This window comes from Colias philodice, chromosome 27 (assembly GCF_061535455.1).
Source record: "Colias philodice isolate Cphi_HAF_F1 chromosome 27, ilColPhil1 Martin Lab GWU primary, whole genome shotgun sequence".
Lineage (NCBI taxonomy): Eukaryota > Metazoa > Arthropoda > Insecta > Lepidoptera > Pieridae > Colias > Colias philodice.
This window is the reverse complement of record NC_143112.1, coordinates 3,939,225-3,958,520: the sequence shown is the minus strand read 5'-3', so window position 1 is coordinate 3,958,520 and position 19,296 is coordinate 3,939,225. Positions and strand designations below refer to the sequence as shown.

General features: G+C 32.2%; 1 protein-coding gene across 3 annotated transcripts in view; it reads right to left on the bottom strand.

The window, feature by feature from the left end:
* Window positions 1–646: 646 nt before the first annotated feature.
* The window catches only part of LOC149476572 (glycerol kinase 3-like), a 30,482-nt gene continuing 11,832 nt past the window's right edge, over window positions 647–19,296 (bottom strand). For 2 of the 3 annotated variants that reach the window (XM_089711769.1, XM_089711768.1), the window contains exons 2-13: window positions 19,012–19,094; window positions 15,304–15,460; window positions 14,291–14,392; window positions 13,213–13,430; window positions 12,625–12,734; window positions 10,331–10,436; window positions 9,434–9,626; window positions 8,391–8,568; window positions 7,973–8,053; window positions 7,331–7,455; window positions 5,948–6,085; window positions 4,272–5,003 (exon numbers count right to left, since the gene is read on the bottom strand). In XM_089711769.1, coding sequence (XP_089567895.1) covers window positions 4,444–5,003; window positions 5,948–6,085; window positions 7,331–7,455; window positions 7,973–8,053; window positions 8,391–8,568; window positions 9,434–9,626; window positions 10,331–10,436; window positions 12,625–12,734; window positions 13,213–13,430; window positions 14,291–14,392; window positions 15,304–15,460; window positions 19,012–19,086 — 2,043 coding nt within the window. In that variant the 5' untranslated portion in view covers window positions 19,087–19,094 and the 3' untranslated portion in view covers window positions 4,272–4,443. Of the gene's footprint in view, window positions 2,414–4,271; window positions 5,004–5,947; window positions 6,086–7,330; window positions 7,456–7,972; window positions 8,054–8,390; window positions 8,569–9,433; window positions 9,627–10,330; window positions 10,437–12,624; window positions 12,735–13,212; window positions 13,431–14,290; window positions 14,393–15,303; window positions 15,461–19,011; window positions 19,095–19,296 lie in introns of those variants that run through there. The other variant, XM_089711770.1, reaches the window with a different exon arrangement.

Sequence of the window (19,296 nt, the reverse complement as noted above, 5' to 3'; positions counted from 1 at the left end):
TTCTATGTAAAAATAGCAAAATTCGGAGCGCCGCTCCCACAAACGTTGCCGGTTCGGTCGCTTTAAGTTATAGATATTTTTGCACACCAAAAAGAAAGACGTATGTATTTCCTTTATAAGTAATTTTTTTGATAAATGTACTGCTTTACACCATGTATTTTCAGTGTTTTATTTCAAGTGAACACCCATAAAATTTTGTCACGAGCCGCCTCTGCACAAGAATCACTACTAAATGCTTTATAAACATAGGAATGCTACTTATATCATAAAGAATGCATAAAAATTATCTAAAACTATAAAATGCGGTAAAAGCTGCTTAAATTAGAACTTTAAATATCGAAATTTTTTAACATCAACTAGAAAAACGAGTAAAGAGTAAAAATGTGCGCTCCTTCTTAAAACATACTTAAGTGCGTAAATTAAATTAATTCTTTATTTGATTTACTAGCTTTATTCAATTAAAATAGAGTTGAAAATGCCATATTAGTGAGACGAAAAGAGACAGGAAAATGTGCGAGGCACAGAGCACACTATTTTTCGAAGTTACGTCTATTTTAATTAAATTATGTTTTGTTCAGTTTCAAAGCTTTTATTCCATAAAGCTTCACGAAGCTTAGGCATAAGGAAAATAATTTTATAAAAATACTTTCATATTATTGGTTGAATTGACCAATAATTTCTATAAATATCATAAATATCAAAGTAACTTTAAATTTGTTGTTTCAAAATATTTTTCTTATGAGTTCACACATATACATGAGTACTGAGTATGCATGTACATTTTTATTTATAATATTGATTGATAGAAATTAGAGTAGAAACATTGAGATATACATATGGAGACGACACCGCCTACATCACTTATGTTCCGCTCAACATAAGACATATGGCTTAACTGCACGCTCATTTTTTTTTGTTTTAAAGTGAAACGCATCAAATATGCCTTCGTGTGTGTTACGATATTGCACAAATAATACGAAAAAGTGACTAACATAACTTTTCATCAGTAAGTACCTAACTAGATAATAATTTTTAAAACTTAGTTAGAGCAAAAAAATGGCGCACAGATTTTGTTCGTGGTGTCTCCTCCATACGTAGTAATATTATCTCAATGAGTAGAAATAAGATTTTATGTGAAATAACACAGGATAATAAACATAAAATGAATATCATAAAAATATCAATAGAATATTCTAAATGAACACATTTCTAATTATACTTGTCATTTATATATCCACGCTTAGGTATATATATTATAATAATATTATATATGAGTTGTTATATTGTAAGAAGTTGAATAAAAGTTTTCAATAGCCATAAAGCAAATTTTTTGAACGTCATCTTATTTTCATATCGAATGATTTTTTAAATAAATTTCGCAAAGCAATTTAACATGATATATTTAGATTATAATACAATTCTTTATATGATTTGGCGATTTTAAAATGATTTTATACATTTAATATGATTACGATTCAATAAAAGAGAACTAACTATGTTTTATACAAATGTTGGCACAGGAGTGAAAGAGATAGAGCGATGCAATCAAGTCATTCTATCGTGTTAAAATCTTATTAGATTCTGATAATTGTTATCTACTATCTGATCTTCTATATAATAAAATATTGCTAAGTGTAAAACTCGAGAACGGCTCGACAAAATCGACAATTTTTTTTAACGTTTTTATTAAGGCAGAACAACGTATGCCGGGACAGCTAGGTATTTATATAAAAGATTTGTAAAATCGTTCTATCTCTTTCTACTCGTCAAAAGGATGTTACATAGACCATTCTCCATTATATGCAATTAATTTTATTAATGAGAATTTAAATTCCTAGCTATATGCTCCTTTTGAATAGCAATTTCAAATTAAATATTGCATGTTGAAACACTTTGACAATGTTTTTAAATTCATTATAATATAATATTTACAAACAATTCAATTACATATTTATCTAAACATTAATTAACATTTATCGATAATAATCTTAAAAAGTAAAAAAAGTTGTACCTATTTAAAATTTCAAAATAAAAAAGAATTAAGAAGCAGGTATCTAATAATAATATCTGTTTGGACTCAATCATTTTTATCTTACACTTAATTTTACTATAGAAACATGTTACAACGATTATATTGAATTGACCATTCAACTCTATTAAAAACTTTTAAATGCAAAAAATTGGAATTTAAATAAACTTCGAAATGCCATCTTAAAAAAATTATACTTAAATGCCTAAATACGAAGCGAATTGTCAACATGATTCCGATAGAAAAAATTGTACGATTTAAAAATTATCTAAAATAAATTAACTAATCATCTATTTTTGAGCATATTAGACACGACTAGCATAGTAAAGCTGCCAACGATGTATAAAGTGGCGGGAATTGACGCCAAAAGCCTGTAGCGTTCCTCTGAAAAAAAAATAAACGTCATTTAATTTTTTTTTTTCACCATAGACTATAAAAGTGGCAAGAAGTTTTGTGTTGCCATAAGTGAAAATATCACGTACACACAGAAGAAAACCTTTCCAAATGTGAAATAAATGTATATGATGAAGTTAATAATTATATAATATGACCGGTATTGAGCCATATTTGGTGCTTAATTGAGTTTTATATCCTTCTCTTTCTATCACTCAAGGATTTCTACAGTTAGAGTGAAAAGGGAGTATCTAATTAGATCTTGAATGCAAAAAATAGAGTACTTTTGAACTCCATTTTTATGCAAATATTCGATAAGTTTTTAAATAAGCTTTGTTATATCATAAGACATGCCTACTTTTCCCAGGCGTCCCTATTTTCTTTATAATACGAACATACCATAATTTTTAATCTAACATATTTCAATAAAAAATAAAATTATTAATTACTCAATTATAATTTGATGAAAAATGATGTGCCTAAACATGAATCTACATCTAAATGATTAAAAATACAAATGAAATATAAATTTTATAATATTTTTTTTCTATTAGCAACACAAATTAATAACAGCATTCCTTCCGACACCAAGTTTTTAACTTCTATTTTTTAAAGGAGGTTATAGTGCACACACACAATTCACAAAATATAGATACAGTGGACTTGAAAGTAAAGAAAAAACGTCTAAAAAGGGTTAATACTTATCTTAATTTTGAGTTAGGATAATTAAGTTGGAAGTTGAAAATCTTGAGTTATGTTTAATTATTTTTTTTAAGATATTATTTAGTAAATTATATTATTACTGTACAAATATCTAATAGATAAGATGGTTCTTTTTTTAAATATTTTTTGTTTCGCCGCGGAGAATGTATATTTTTATTAATCTTTAAATTCGACTATGAATTAAATTAAAGATGTAAATGAAGCATAGAATTAAAACTAAGACTACACGAACCATAATATTTGCTTTTTTTATTTGCTAAGGTTATGATAGTGGCTTTTTACTCGTACTCAATTTTTGATAACCCAAAACAACACATTGCAAGGCCATTGCAGTTTGAAAATTACTACAATGCTCCCGGTTTAAAATTGGTTAATTTAAATATTGAGTATGACAGAAATCTCTGTGATATTTCTGTATTTCGATACATTCTTGTATTCCCTGAAGTAAATAACGATAAAGACTGTTAACTATAATTCTGATGTACTAAGTGAAGTTTATTGCACATATTGCACGCCTCATAAGCGAAGCGTTGAGGTGGGTACTACTGTCACTTCGCGCAAAACATCTGATTTTTCAAACTTAAAATGTCTTTATGTATCATACATTGCACTTGTAAGATAATACATACACACACATATTAAGAAAAAACACTATTTTTAACGTTCATGATATTTTTGATGTCATTTTTGTTATTTAAACTAGTTAAAAAACAGTTTAAAAAAGTTCTGTCTTGGACGTCCGTGTGTCTGTATGTGCGGATCCTTTTTCTTGTTAACACGATAGCGACCGAAATACTTTACTAATCGAGTCTTTTTTTTTCTCTTACGCTTGAGTATGCTCAGGAATAGAACCCTTTCATTTTTCAGGGTCTGATTCGATGTGGTTTAATTGTTATTAAATAAACAAAAATAATAATTAATAAATATTTATTAAAAAAAAATTATGAGGCGTGCACTTTTGGATTTTCCAAATTATTTATTATTGCAACAATAGAAAAATAGATTCATTTAATTAATTTAACGAAAAGTTTATTATCTATTTAGAAAAGAAAAATAAATGATATTTAAGGTTATTTGAAGGATACTAACAAGATCGTGCAGACTATATTAAAAAGAAAAAACCTAATTGGCAAAATAATACTTTTATTCAACTCGAGTTAGTACCAGTCTTATATTATGGTTAAGTACTAGTTTACATTGACTAAAATTTCAATACTAAAAATAAATAAAAAGTAAAAACAAAAAAATAATACTAGCAACATTGTAGCGCATTAGCCTCATGGAAATAAAAAAAATCATCACGTCACTGACGTAGGTGACAGTTTGCTGACTATATTTTTAAAAATGGCGGGCAATCTGTCAAAATGCAGTCGACTTTTCAGTTTCAAGATCCCAGAGTCCATCTGCAATTCGCGTTTCGGTTCAACTATAATCGGATTATCGTCGCCATCGAAAATAATTTCTGGATCGTTTTCAATGATTTCTTCGATCGTAGTCCAGTCTGTTTGCAATTTTCTCTTATGTTGGCAGCACTGACAGCCGCCATAATCGCATTCCTTTTTGTTCATGAAATACTCTGCATCATCTAGTATCGTATGTTCGTCTTTGGGAGATTTTAGTGGGACGAAAATCGAGAACTTTCTGGCTGATTGTTGTATGATTTCGTCTATTTCCTCTGTGGACTTGTCTATGGTGTCTACGGAAGCTTTACGGCTGGAAGGCGGGGATATAGTGTCAACACTTTGTATGGTGCTATTTTTTCTTTTCTGACCTGTCATAGCGATGGACTTCTTGGTTGTCGCCCAGCCGAGCGACCGTTGCACCGCCATTTTCCATTTCGTGTACCGCGCGTCGCGATCTGTTGACAAATATTATAATGTTATAAAATAATACTAAAGATAACATTGAAACGATTTTTATTTTTTTACACTAATTGTAAATCTTCATGTCACAGATATTTCAATATTAGTATAAAGCTGCGAACAATTTCACAAATTTACTTTTTCAATCAAACAATAACATTTTAAGATAATTTTTGTATGGCATTATGTTTAAAATGTGGTCTATTCATAACTTGTGCCTCGCGGTTTTACCCGCATTGCTTCCCTCCAATATTATAAAGCTGAAGAGTTTGTTTGTTTGTTTGAATGCGCTAAGCTTAGGAACTACTGGTTCGATTTGAAAAATTATTTTGGTGTTAGGTAGCCCATTTATTGAGGAAGACTATATGCTATATATATCATCACGCTAAGGCCAACAGGAGCGGAGCCACGCGGGTGAAGTCGCGGAGCTGCAGCTCAACCAGCAGTAGTTCCTGAGATTAGCGCGTTCAAACAAACAAACAAACTCTTCAGCTTAATATATATAAATCTCGTATCACAATATAAATCTCGTGTCACAATGTTTGTCCTCAATGGACTCCTAAACCACTTTTCCGATTATAATAAAATTCGCACACCATGTGCAGTTCGATCCAACTTGAGAGAGGATAGTTTAAACATGTAGGTACCACGGGCGAAGCCGGGGCGGACCGCTAGTCCTACTATACTATTATAAAGGCGAAAGTTTGTAAGTATGGATGTATAGATGTTTGTTAATCTTTCACGCAAATACTACTGAACCGATTACAATGAAATTTAGCACACATATAGAGGGCAGCGTGGATTAACACATAGGATAGGTTTTATCCCGGAAATCCCACGGGAACGGGAACTATGCGGGTTTTTCTTTGAAAACGCGGGCGAAGCCGCGGGCGGAAGCTAGTAATAAATAAATACGTGTGTGTGTCTGTCTGTAACTCACCATCGTCAGTAGTGGTCGGTAGGAAGGTATCCGTGGCAGTGCTGTGCCGTTTCCACTTGTCGCAGCTCCACACGCCGGCCGAGTGGCCCGCCATGATGGCCACGCCCAGAGCGGACATGTCCCACGTGTGGGCTCGCACTGGATATCAAATAAATAGATTAATAATTATTGATGTAAATTGTTTGGAAGTAAATAAATAAAAAATGTTGTGTGGTTTTATGAAACCACGGTAAAAGTGAAACTTAGGCACAAAATTATCGTATATGTACGATAATTATCGTACGGTTCCGAACACTGCTTTATACCTACTCGGCGGCCGACCGTCACGCGACATGCGCTACACAGACCAAAAAGTTTGAGACGATGTAATAAAAGTTTCACTTTAATATTGTTTAGTTTTTAAAATAAGATTTTGATGCCTCCCTTTATACAGCAAAACACTTGTCCTTTGCCTGAGGGGTCGCCTGGTAGAGATCACTCTGAAGTGATAAGGCCGCCCCGTTACACATATTAAAGCGTTAACTTTGTGATTTATTACTTACTTTTATATTTTATAAAATAATGTGTATAATAAAGTGTCAAATAAATAAATAAATATTATTATAGAGAGGACACCACGAACAAAATCTGTGTAACAAGCGCGGCGGCGCGGGGGGGAGTGAATCATACACTTTGTAGATATTCTGCCTCTTATTACTTATAAATTAAAACCAATCAATGTAACAAATAAATATTGTTTATCTTATTTAAAAAAATATGAATAAAATTATCAATGAAAACTTCAAACATCAAACTTCTTTGCCAATATTCAAAGATACGAAAATCGTTGTCTTACTACATGACGTAACAGTATAACGCGACGGGCCTAAAGAAGTTTCACTTCAAAAATTAAAATATGTGACTCTTTCTAAGCTAGCTCATTTATCACGTGTCGGCGTGTACTGGAAACATTATTTTTCGATAGATACTAGACTATTGCCATGTTAATATTTAATAATATACACGTGGCAATTCTTTTTAATTACAAAAATATTCATAATCACTTACATCAATTTCCATCAAGTAATTAAAAAATTGTTTAGTAATTCACCACGTGTTCACATTCATTGAATTAATATAATTTATTTTTGTATTTTCAATGCAATAAAGTATAATAAAAAAAAGACGGGTTGCACTAGGGCAGTGCCGGCAGAAGTGAAAACTTGATTATTAACGTTGAGCATGTTTGATATTTTGGAATGGTATCCGTCTTACGCTTTTTCGATCAGGTCACGTGTCCTGACGCGAGTTTAAGATTTTGTACCCATTACAGAAAAAGTGCTCAACGCCGCTAAAGAAGTTTTCACTTCAATAAATAAATAAATAAATAATAAAAATACTCACACACAGGTATACCAATCAGGTCAGCTTGTAACTGCATCAGCAGATCGTTGGATGTCATCTTTCCATCCACACTTAATTTGGACAGCGGCATACCGCAGTCTTTGTTCATTGCTTCTAGAATATCCCTAAAAATATAAAAGAATTATTCACATAAAATTTACTGTTAAAAATTATTAAAAAAACTAGCTGGCTACTTCGTCTGCACTTAAAATGATTTTTTGTTACTTTTGCAACATATTGCATTCATACTTCGCTGCTATTGGTCATAGCAGAATGTTTTGTAACACATTATCCAACATAAAAAAAATGTGTGCGTGTACTAGTGTACACACGTAAGAAGTGAAACTTCTTTATGACCTTATTTTTCGAAAAATAATTTACTATAAGTATGCAACTTTACAGAAATACGTCGAATCACGCGTGGTAGGGATAAGAAAAAGATGGTGCGTAACGGAAAAATGTCACGCGTAACATAAAAATGTTACACTAAATTTTTTTCCAACCCCGATAAAGAGCAAAAAATATTTTTCAATTCTATACTATTTGCTAAAATATTAAATAAGCTAGTACAAACAAACGTATGTATCATTCGTAGGTTTTCAATACAACAATTTACTACTATATTTTAGTATTATAACTTACCTAGTCTGAAAGCACACAGCCTCTAAAGCGGCTCGGATGATGTGATTCTTCGTTGTGAAAGCCGTTAGACCGCATATAATTCTGAAACAATAAAGGAACATTTTAGCACAAATCGTAGGAAAAAATAAGAAGGAAAGATTTTGCATTACAAGAGTACGAATTTAATACAAAATGAAAACGTCAATTATAGAATAGTGGGTGAGAAGTTAAGTAGAATAATATTATAATACCGTAAAAATTGGTAGGATAGTAGGATGGCTAGGTAAAAGGTAGGTATAGGTAGGAATAGATTATTTCGGAATTTTGATGTTTTTTGTAGGATTAACGGATTTCCGCTGGAATAATTTCGCTGGCAAGTACATTGGGATTTTTTTGCTAGAATTTCGCCATTTTCCACGTTTTATTTAGAATTTCTTACCCTCTAGCGTCCTTCCTCCAATACGGTGCATACAAGCCACTTAGAGCGGGCACAAAGTACACATCGCCGGTAGAAAACACCTGCCCCGCTATATGCTCTGTGTCCCGGGACACATCCTGTATGAGACGCAGGTTGTCCCGGAGGAACTTCATCGCACCACCTGCTACGGCTATCGAGCCTGGGAAAATAAAAATTAAGGAAATAAATTTATCGTCCAAAATTTATCCATCAGTCCCCGGAATCACAGACACAATAGATAATCTATTGTGTCGCGCCCCGATCGGGGCGCTCGGTGGTCAATGGGTTAAATGAATAAATTTATTTATATGAAACGGATTAATTCAATAGGGAAAATTCTTAAGAGAAGCGTAGCGAAAGTAAAAGCGTGTTCATTTTAAGGAATAAAATAATTAATTTCCAGGACACACAAAGAGAAGCGAACGTAGATGCGAATAATTTGTTACTTAAATAATGACATTTATTTTGCAAGGTAACAAAATAGTTCTTGCAAGAGAGAAAACTGCAATTGCAACATATTGCACCAATAGATTGAATACTTCTAGGCAAATAATTCTTGCTTTTTAATAAAAATTTACCTGGTCATTGGTCAAATATCTACCTGTGACCAAATTGATAATTGACAAAGATCCACTGCAAAAAAATTGTCAAAAATACCCTTTTTTAAATTCCATATTAACACACAATTTTTTTATAAATAAAACTGACCTTCCAAAGCATAAACAGGCGGTGCATTCGGACCCAATCTATACGCGACCGTAGTTAGCAATCTATGGGTGAATTGCACCCGTCTAGTCCCCGTATTGTAAAGCAAGAAACATCCACTTTCTAAAAGTTCTTTTTATTTTAATTCCACAATAACATACCTTCCAAAGCATAAACAGACGGTGCATTCGGACCCAGTCTATACGCGATCGTAGTCAGCAAACCATGGGTGGATTGCACCCGTCTAGTCCCCGTATTGTATAGAAATAAATATACACTTCTAAGAATTTATTTTTTTCTACAATTCCCTATTTACATACCTTCCAAAGCATATACAGGCGGTGCATTCGGCCCCAGTCTATATGCGACCGTAGTCAGCAAACCATGGGTGGATTGCACCCGCCTAGTTCCCGTATTATATAGCAAGAAACATCCACTTCTGTATGTGTTTTTGGCTTGTCCAGCTTGTAGACAGTTTTGACCTACTAGCGCGGCTTGCTGATTGCCTAGGACCTAGAAATTATAACTAAATAAATAAATAAATAAATATTATAGGACACTTCGCCCGCGCAGTCAAAGAAAAACCCGCATAGTTCCCGTTCCCGTGGGATTTCCGGGATAAAACCTATCCTATTTCCTGGGGTAAAAAGTAGCCTATGTCCTTTCTCGGGTATCAAAATATCTCTATACCAAATTTCATGCCAATTGGTTCAGTAGTTAAGGCGTGATTGAGTAACAGACAGACAGACAGAGTTACTTTCGATTTTTATAATATTAGAATGGATTATTACACAAATCGACCTAGTCCCACAGTAAGCTAAATTAAGGCTTGTGTTGTGGGTACTAGGCGACGATGAATATAATATTTTTATAAATACATATATAGATAACACCCAGACCCAAGAACAAATAATTGAGTTCATCACACAAATATTTGCCCTGACCGGGGATCGAACCCGGGACCGTCGGCTCAGTAGGCAGTTACTTTACCACTGCGTCAACCGCGTTTATAACTACATATATGAAAACAGACTTACTTATGAATATAAACGGTCAAACGCGTAATTGTTCTAAATTAATAATAGCGCCATCTTTTGAATCGTTTGGACCTAACAGATAATTTTGCCCGTCAAATAATTTGAAATAAAATAATATTGCAACTATAAACTGAGATGTAACCTATCCTATCTTTTAAAGTTAGATCAAACTGCACTTACCCCAGATATCCTAATTCCGTCTAAAATTGAACCATCCTTGACGATTCCATATATTTCCGAACTGCTTCTTATTTGTGGCAACGAATCTCTATGTACGCCAAATAGTCTGCAAAATAACACAAAAAAGAATGGTTATTAATATATCGAAGAATTTATAGAGTTGCGTAATTTCTTGGATTAATAAGAGCACTAGATACCGGAAGGAAGTTAGCGCGGAAAGTTTATTTTTTTTAATTATTAATATCTCAAAAAATTGCTCCTTAAATGCTCCATCAGAATCTGTAATTGCTCCACTTCTATAATTATTAGTTTATTTATAATAAATTTAAAAAAAAATCCAAATACTGAAAACTTGATTTCCCTATAGAATGAAAAATATTCACTTTTCATAGAAAATTTTTTTGCAAAAAAATTGCTCCCAATTTGCTCTATCAATTACAAAAAAAAATTATTTAATTTTGATAATTTTTACAATAATTAACTGAAAAACTATGTTTGCATAGTAAACTACTGCGCTGTGACGTCATCAATTATTGTCGTTGCGATGCATAAGAGTCATAGGTATTTACACGTATCAGCACTGCAGCGATATCTATTAAGACCTTAATGTTTATGTTTTCTTATTTTTATTATTTACTAGATTTCCGCCCGCGGCTTCGCCCGCGCAGTCAAAGAAAAGCCCTCATAGTTCCCGTTCCCGTGGGATTTCCGGAATTGCGTCATTTTCTCGAGATAGCCTATGTCCTTTCTCGGGTGTCAAAATATCTCCATACCAAATTTCATGAAAATTGGTTCAGTAGTTTAGGCGTGATTGAGTAACAGACAGACAGACAGAGTTACTTTCGCATTTATAATATTAGTATGGATAGTGATTGAGTCAACAATTGAATAACAAGTGTAAGTACTATTTTATTCAATAATAATGAACAATAATTAATAAATATTTCTACTGTCAATCATCATCAAAGTATTGAATTGGTATTAATAATTGAATTTGAATTTCTGCTTACTATAAGAAAAATTAATATGCACTTTTTAATTCAGGGTGTGAAGGGATTCAGTCAAGGAGTTTTAAATTATTGAAGAGTGGTAATTATTTAGAAGTAGGGTTCGCGAAAAAAATTGAGCCCTACTTTTATATAATCACCTGAAAATTTTTCACTAGAGTATAATTAATAATTCTTTATAATTATATAAAGAATTATTTTTGACAATAGGTTTTACATAAAAATTTTACTTATTACATAAATTAATTATTGAGTTTCATCTAGCAAAAGTTGAAAGAAACAGATATTATTATGTATTTAAAATCATTCTTATCATAGGTATGTTTATAAACATTTCCCTACCCATCCCTAAACTCGCATATTACGTTTATTCGTATTATTAAAACTTCAAGTAATTTTTAATTAATTTGTGTTTGAGTCGCTTGTTTCATCTTTCGGTGTCAAGTTGCTATCGTTTGCCGTAACTATGCGGGTTTTCCTTTGAAAACGCGGGCGAAGCGGTGGGCAGAAATCTAGTAAATAATATAAATAAGAAAACATAAACATTAAGGTCTACAGATATCGCTGCAGTGCTGATACATGTAAATATGGCCCTTATGCGTCGCAACAGCAATAATTGATGACGTCACAGCGCAGTAGTTTACTATGTAAACATAGTTTTTCAGTCAACTATTGTAAAAATTATCAAAATTAAATAATTTTTTTTTGTAATTGATAGAGCAAATCGGGAGCAATTTTTTTGCAAAAAAATTTTTTATGAAAAGTGAATATTTTTCATTCTATAGGGAAATCAAGTTTTCAGTATTTGGATTTTTTTTAAATTAATTATAAATAAACAAATAATTATAGAAGTGGAGCAATTACAGATTCTGATGGAGCATTTAAGGAGCAATTTTTTGAGATATTAATAATTAAAAAAAATAAACTTTCCGCGCTAACTTCCTTCCGGTGCACTAGATTATTTAAAAAAAGTTAGTTCCTATTGTAATATTTTCTCATTATGCACACTCACTTAGGCATATATAATATTTAATTAAGTTTATTGAATAAAATAAAATTATATTTCGTATTATTGTTAGTTTTTCATTACATTTAAATTGTAATATTTAACTGTACATTAAAACAGGGCTTTGTTTTAAATGTTATGATACAAAACAAATAGAATAGAAATACATTTATTTCCAAAAAATGACACAATACATTAGATTACATAACAATACATACTTATTGCTTAAAGAAAACGTTAAGAAGAAAATGAATAAAAGCCTAATTATGTATTAAACTTACCTACACAACATCGGATCCCAGTTAAGTGTCTCCAAATTCATTAATAGAGTTCTTGACGCGTTTGTTACATCTGTTATATGAAGACCTCCGTGAGGACCGCCTGTTAAATTCTGAAATAAAATATCATGATCACATTGACGTTCAATAAACAAGTATATTCACAATCACGCTTAAATATTGTCCAAAGCTAAACTCTGCCTACGCGTGTATTGGGCAGAGTTTTTTAATGATCGTATACAATAGACTTTGAACATTACTGACACAAAATAAGGTGTAAATTTGAGTAAATGATTTAGACAAAGCCACTCGGACATTTTTTAACAACATTTTAAAATGAAATTGAATATGAAATCCATACTAATATTATAAATGCGAAAGTAACTATGTCTGTCTGTCTGTTACTCAATCACGCCTAAACTACTGAACCAATTTGCATGAAATTTGGTATGGAGATATTTTGATACCCGAGAAAGGACATAGGCTACCTTTTATTGCGAAATATGTTCCACGGGCGAAGCCGGGGCGGACCTCTAGTTAAATATAAATACATATATAAATTCTGCAAAAAATGCCAGAATAAATACATACCCAGATTATCCATGAATCGACAGTACCAAACAGCAACCGTTTATCCCTACTGGCCCGTCTAACAGCCTTTATATTATCCTTAAGCCAGCGCATTTTCAACGCACTAAAGTATGGGCTTATTGGCAGACCACTTATGTTCTTCAAATAGTTCTTATTACGGTCTGGCACTTTCGCCAGAATGGCATCCACTGTGCTGTCTGTGCGTATGTCATGCCAGGCTGGAAAATATAGCTTTGATAAGTGAAAACAGTTTTATTGTACAGAAAACTTAACTTGAAAAACTACATAACAATAATAATTTTATATCGTTATCAGTGATAACTTTATAAGTGATAACTTATCACTTATAAAGTTATAAGCAATTTCTTCTGAGCATCCCATAAAGGCATTAAGAACACTAAATAGCTTATTAAATTCAAGAAAGACAGATTAATATAGTTTTTTAAAGAATAGAAAAATATCGATTACGAGGCGGGATAAACCCGCATCTTTCGCCGCAGAACTTTGGAGAAAGAAGTGGGTTCGAATCCTTCGAATTATAAAGTATTTGAATGCTATAAAAACTAAATATCAAACATATTAATTCAAAGCTAAGACAGTAAATATAAAATAAATTGCTGTGAAAAGTTACTTTAAAACAATAACATGATATAAATTGCAATACTGACTGAATAAATAGGATCTTAAGGGGCTTGAATTTATCGCTTATGGAGGCCTAGTTTCCTAAAAGGGATAACACGATGTTCTTATTTATAGAATTCTCAATATGGGAATCGTAAAATATTGAACAGAAAAGCAAGTTTGGAATAAATTTAGTTAAACCAGGTTTTACTACATAATGTAAAATATTCACTAAATATTACTAGACTAAAATACAAAAAAAAAACGCGTGTCTGAAGGGTCAAAGATACCAAATTCGTCGCCTTACTCCATGACGTGACGTAGTATTGCCATTACGCGATCTTGAAATTTTATTCTCAACGCACTTAAAGAAGTTTTACTTCAAAATAAATCTAAACACTGCAATCGTAACGTACAAATAAAACCATTTTTTTATAATAATAAAACAATATTTTACCTATAGCAGGATGGAGAGGTTCACCAGTGAATTTGTCCCAAGCTATTGTGGTCTCCCTTTGATTTGTTATACCTAATGTTACTATGTCTTCTTTTGAATAACCTGCAAAAGGAACAAAAATATTAGAAACCTATTGAATTAATATATGTATTGACAATATTTTTGCTTGCCTATTTGTAAAATACTTTAATTATCACATTGAGTGAAATTTTAATACAAGATTTATAGACTCGAAAATAAATAAAATAAAAAGACAACGAATACTGCAGAGAATACATGACATTGAAGTATCCATAGGCTATAAAAGTTAATCAAGATTGCCTAGAAATTAACAATATTTGGGACAGTCTAAAGATCAAACATAATTAAACTTCGTGTTTGAGATGTACTCAAACGAGAAAAGTTCCAAAATCTTTACCTATTTACACCCATAAAGGAAAGAGAAACTTTTAATGGAAATCATATTCCTTATCTAAAACTTGGAGGACATCTTGTCCAAAAATTTACTTCTTACTTTAGGATATAACTATAGAACCAGGAAATATTCCAATAATCCTGTCTTTGTATGATCTCTTTTATAATGTTTGATAGGATTCTATTTATTTATCTACATAAAAAATTGGGCATATTGACGGTTTTAATAGGAGCAAATAATCTACAAAAAAATGTACTTAAAAACAATCTAAGGTCCTAATAGTCAGAAAATCAATCGATTTAAAAGGTGTATGTGAAAAATTTGCTATAGCCCCTGTTCTCTAGTTATCCAAAGCCATTTTTTCGGAAATACTACATCTTGTCACAAATTCACTCTGTAGCATAAACGAATTCATTACCAAATTATAAGAAGTATTTGTATGCTATTAAACCTAGAATATATCCTATAGTCTTCATCCATTGCAGTATAATAATTTGTACCTGCTACCTAACTATATTACCTACTAGAAGAGTTTCTACGACATTTAACCCAGGAAAGCTCATTATTAGTACTCGAGTCTCAAAATTATTACTCTTACCTAATTCAGTCAGCTGATCAATAGCATTCTCAGCGCAGACCCGTATATGATGTATGATCTCCATAGGATCTTGTTCACACCACCCCTCCTGGGGCTGTAATTCAGTTTTGTCGAGCTGGTGGGCCGCCAACTCTTCCGACCTTTCGGCTTCATATATCTGGAAGCAAATGATATAATTACAAACAGGATTTGATTTAATAGGACCATGTAAATGTATCGTGGAGATCTCTATGGTACCTTTATTACAACTAACGGAAGCAAGAAGAAGAAGAGAAAAGAAGTTTTAAGAGCAGTGGTGGTTCAGTGGTGAGACCTCGGACTTCGAATCGATAAGTCCGGGGTTCGAGACCAGGCGAGCGCGCAGGAAATAATTTGATTTTTCAATTTATCTGCGCATGTTGTAACATCACCACTGCTCGAACGGTGAAGGAAAACATCGTGAGGAAACCGACATGTCGAAGAATTAAAAAGTTCGACGACATGTGTCATCCGCCAACCCGCACTTGGCCAGCGTGGTGGATTATGGCCTGTACCCTCATAGGAGGCCCGTGTCCCAGCAGTGGGAACGTATATGGGCTGATGACGATGAATGAGTTATAGTGAAAAGCAAGCGCAAACTTTTCACTAAGAAGCCTTGTAAATTTTAAAATTCGTTTTCTTCTGTGTTGTAAAACATTCACTCAGCCAAGTATATTGAACAAAGTGCTAATAAGAGGAATATAGCCTATAGGAGTAGCTTGAATTATAAGAGAAGAAAGCAATATGGACGGTCAATCTATTATCGTTGTTGCATTTTAAGAAATGATGCAATATTCCCTTTATAATGCATACAAGATAAAGCAGGTTTGACACCCACTTATTTCTGGAGAATTATTACCACAATTTACAGTGCATATAAATGGCCTTGCAATTGCAGGATATTGTTTAATAAAAGATCACTGTTATTCTCTAGAATTTTAAAATTAATACGCTTATATTTGCTTCACCTGTATGTTTGTATATAACCGACTCATTTAGACTCAATTTTGATTCTTATTCTGAATATACATAACATGTTGTTATAGTCCGGGATACATCGCCCATTTTTGCAAGTGATTACTATCAAGCTAATTTTTCGTGAGTAGCTTTATTTTGATGAGATGCCCAATAATTTCATGTACGAAACTCTCGATTGTGGTAGCTTACAGAGGTAACAAGGATAAAAATTTTTGATTTGACGGTTCTCAAATATTTATTACGCAATTTGTAGGACAATATGTCTGTTGAATTATATAAGTATTAAATAAGTGAAAATAAAAAAATCAGCTGGTTAGTAATCATTTATGATGACTTCGTTGATCAAACCATAGATTTTGTAGGACAAATATTTTTTCGAATAATTTAGATAATTATCTAGAGATTGAACAAAAAAAAACATTCAGTTAGTAATTAATATTTGAGAACCATCAAATCAAAATATTTTATCCTTGTTTCCTCTGGTAGCTACCACAATCGAGAGTTTCGTACATGAAATTATTGGGCATCTCATCAAAATAAAGCTACTCACGAAAAATTAGCTTGATAGTAATCACTTGCAAAAATGGGCGATGTATCCCGGACTATTATACATAACAGTGGTCAACAATGTAAAGAGACATTTAATTTAAAAAAAATTGTGACAACGTCGTGTTTGTATTTTACTAGTGTCTGGGCATTTCTATAGGTAGTATGTATTAGCTTTCCGCCCGCGGCTTCGCCCGCGTTTTTTTTGGGGGTAAATGACGAAATGTTTTGTAATACATATTTATATATTTACTTTTTATCGTATTACGCTGCATGTAACGCCTTTACTAGCGGATATCGGCAGTTATATTTGGAATATTATCTTTTATCCGTTTTATCAATACTTTTATCACCAATACTTATTGGAAAAATTCGGTAATATTCTTCGTAATAAGTAATAACATTCCTCTTTGTCTACTAATCTTTTTCTTTGTAAGATTCAAATTTTTTTGACAAGTGGTCTTTCACTTGGCTATTTCACCCGGACTTGGAATATTATGTTTTATTGAAATAATAACACGCAAACTATATCCTACTAATATTATAAATGCGAAAGTTTGTGAGGATGTGTGTGTGTGTGTGTGTGTGTGTTTGTTACTCTTTCACGCAAATACTACTGAACCGATTACAATGAAATTTAGCACACATATAGAGGGTAACTTGGATTAACACATAGGATAGGTTTAATCCCGGAAATCCCACGGGGACGGAAACTATGCGGGTTTTTCTTTCAATGTAATTTATGTAGTAGATAACACTAGTTTAGCCGTGGAACTGTAAAAAAAGAGTCAGCATCTATGCTCGTATTTATATTTTATCGTATTTTCTTGTTGTTTCTATTTATTTTGTTAAATCAATGAAATATAGAGCTCAAATAACATTAACTAATCATTTTACATTATATACGCAAACATCGATAAGATAATTTGAACAGTAGTTATGTTTGTTTATTTATACGTAATCCATTGAATCAAAGTATATCCTAGGACTTTGGAATGTGACACTTCCCAACAATTGGATTAACGATTACAATAACCTACTCATATAAAACCTTATATAATGAATGTTTATTTTGTATAATAATATTATAAAGCTGAAGAGTTTGTTTTTTTTTTGTTTATTTAAACGCGCTAATCTCAGGAACTACTGGTCCGATTTGAAAAATTCGGTGTTAGATAGCCCATTTATCGAGGAAAGCTATAGGCTATATAATATATAATCTTCTTATATATAAAATTCTCGTGTCACAATGTTAGTCTGCATACTCCTCCGAAACGGGTGGACCGATTCTCATGAAATTTTCTGTGCATATCGGGTAAGTCTGAGAATCGGCCAACATCTATTTTTCATATGTACCACGGGCGAAGCCGGGGCGGACCGCTAGTATAATATATAAATACTATATAATATATCATCACGCTAAGACCAACAGGAGTGGAGCACTGCGGGTAAAACCGCAGGACAGAGCTAGTTTTATATAAAATAATATTTATTTTTGTACGATAATAATATTTAATTAATAAAATACAATTGCCAGTAAATTCGCAGTTGTTGCAAATGTTCGCATTGCAAAAAAAAAAACACTTTTAACAAAATTCACTACATTTTTTACAAGAGCGCATCGTAAAAATCAAATTCACGACGATTAGGACGTAACCGCTAATTTTGCTAATTTTAAACACGACTTATCCGAAGGTTACGCGAATATCGCATTGCTAAAAATATTATAATTATTTTGTGCAGGAAACTGTCGTTTTCGTACTTTGATCTATTGCCTATTGGGTAATGTTTATCATAATATTATGTAAAATGCTGTTATAAAATCGTAGGATAAAAATCTATTGAGAAGTCTTTAATATAAACATGAACAAGGTCACAGTTTTTTGTGGTCATAACACTTTGGCAAAAAAACAAAAACACAAATTGAAATATGTGCTTGCAAAAACGATAGTGTAGATATTATTAATGTAACTGTAATAAATAAAAATAGTTGCCTAAGTAAATGTCGAAGCAGAGTTTAGACGATATGCACTGAACTTCAAATACTTAGATAAAAAAAAAATATTTATTTAAACGCCAAAATTCTTCTTTTAATAGCTCGTTTAAGATTTTCAAGATTATATATCAGTAAGGATACTGGATAAGGATTAATAAATAAATACTTACAACAAATCTAACAGTTTTGGTTCCATCGTCGATTGCCCCCACCAGCGATTTCCCCGCACCCTCGCGTACTGGCATATCGTCGCCTGTAACAATAACATTAGAATTATATTAAAATTACAATATAACTAATTATCAATTCATATATGTAGTTTAAAAAAAACTGAACTCCTGAAATTATTGTATTGTCACCGAATCTTCATGATAGTTTGAATGAAATCTATCCGTTTAAAGTGAGTCTAAATCGAGTCTTTAGAGCAGTTGGTTGGCAAGCAAACCAAGTTCAGA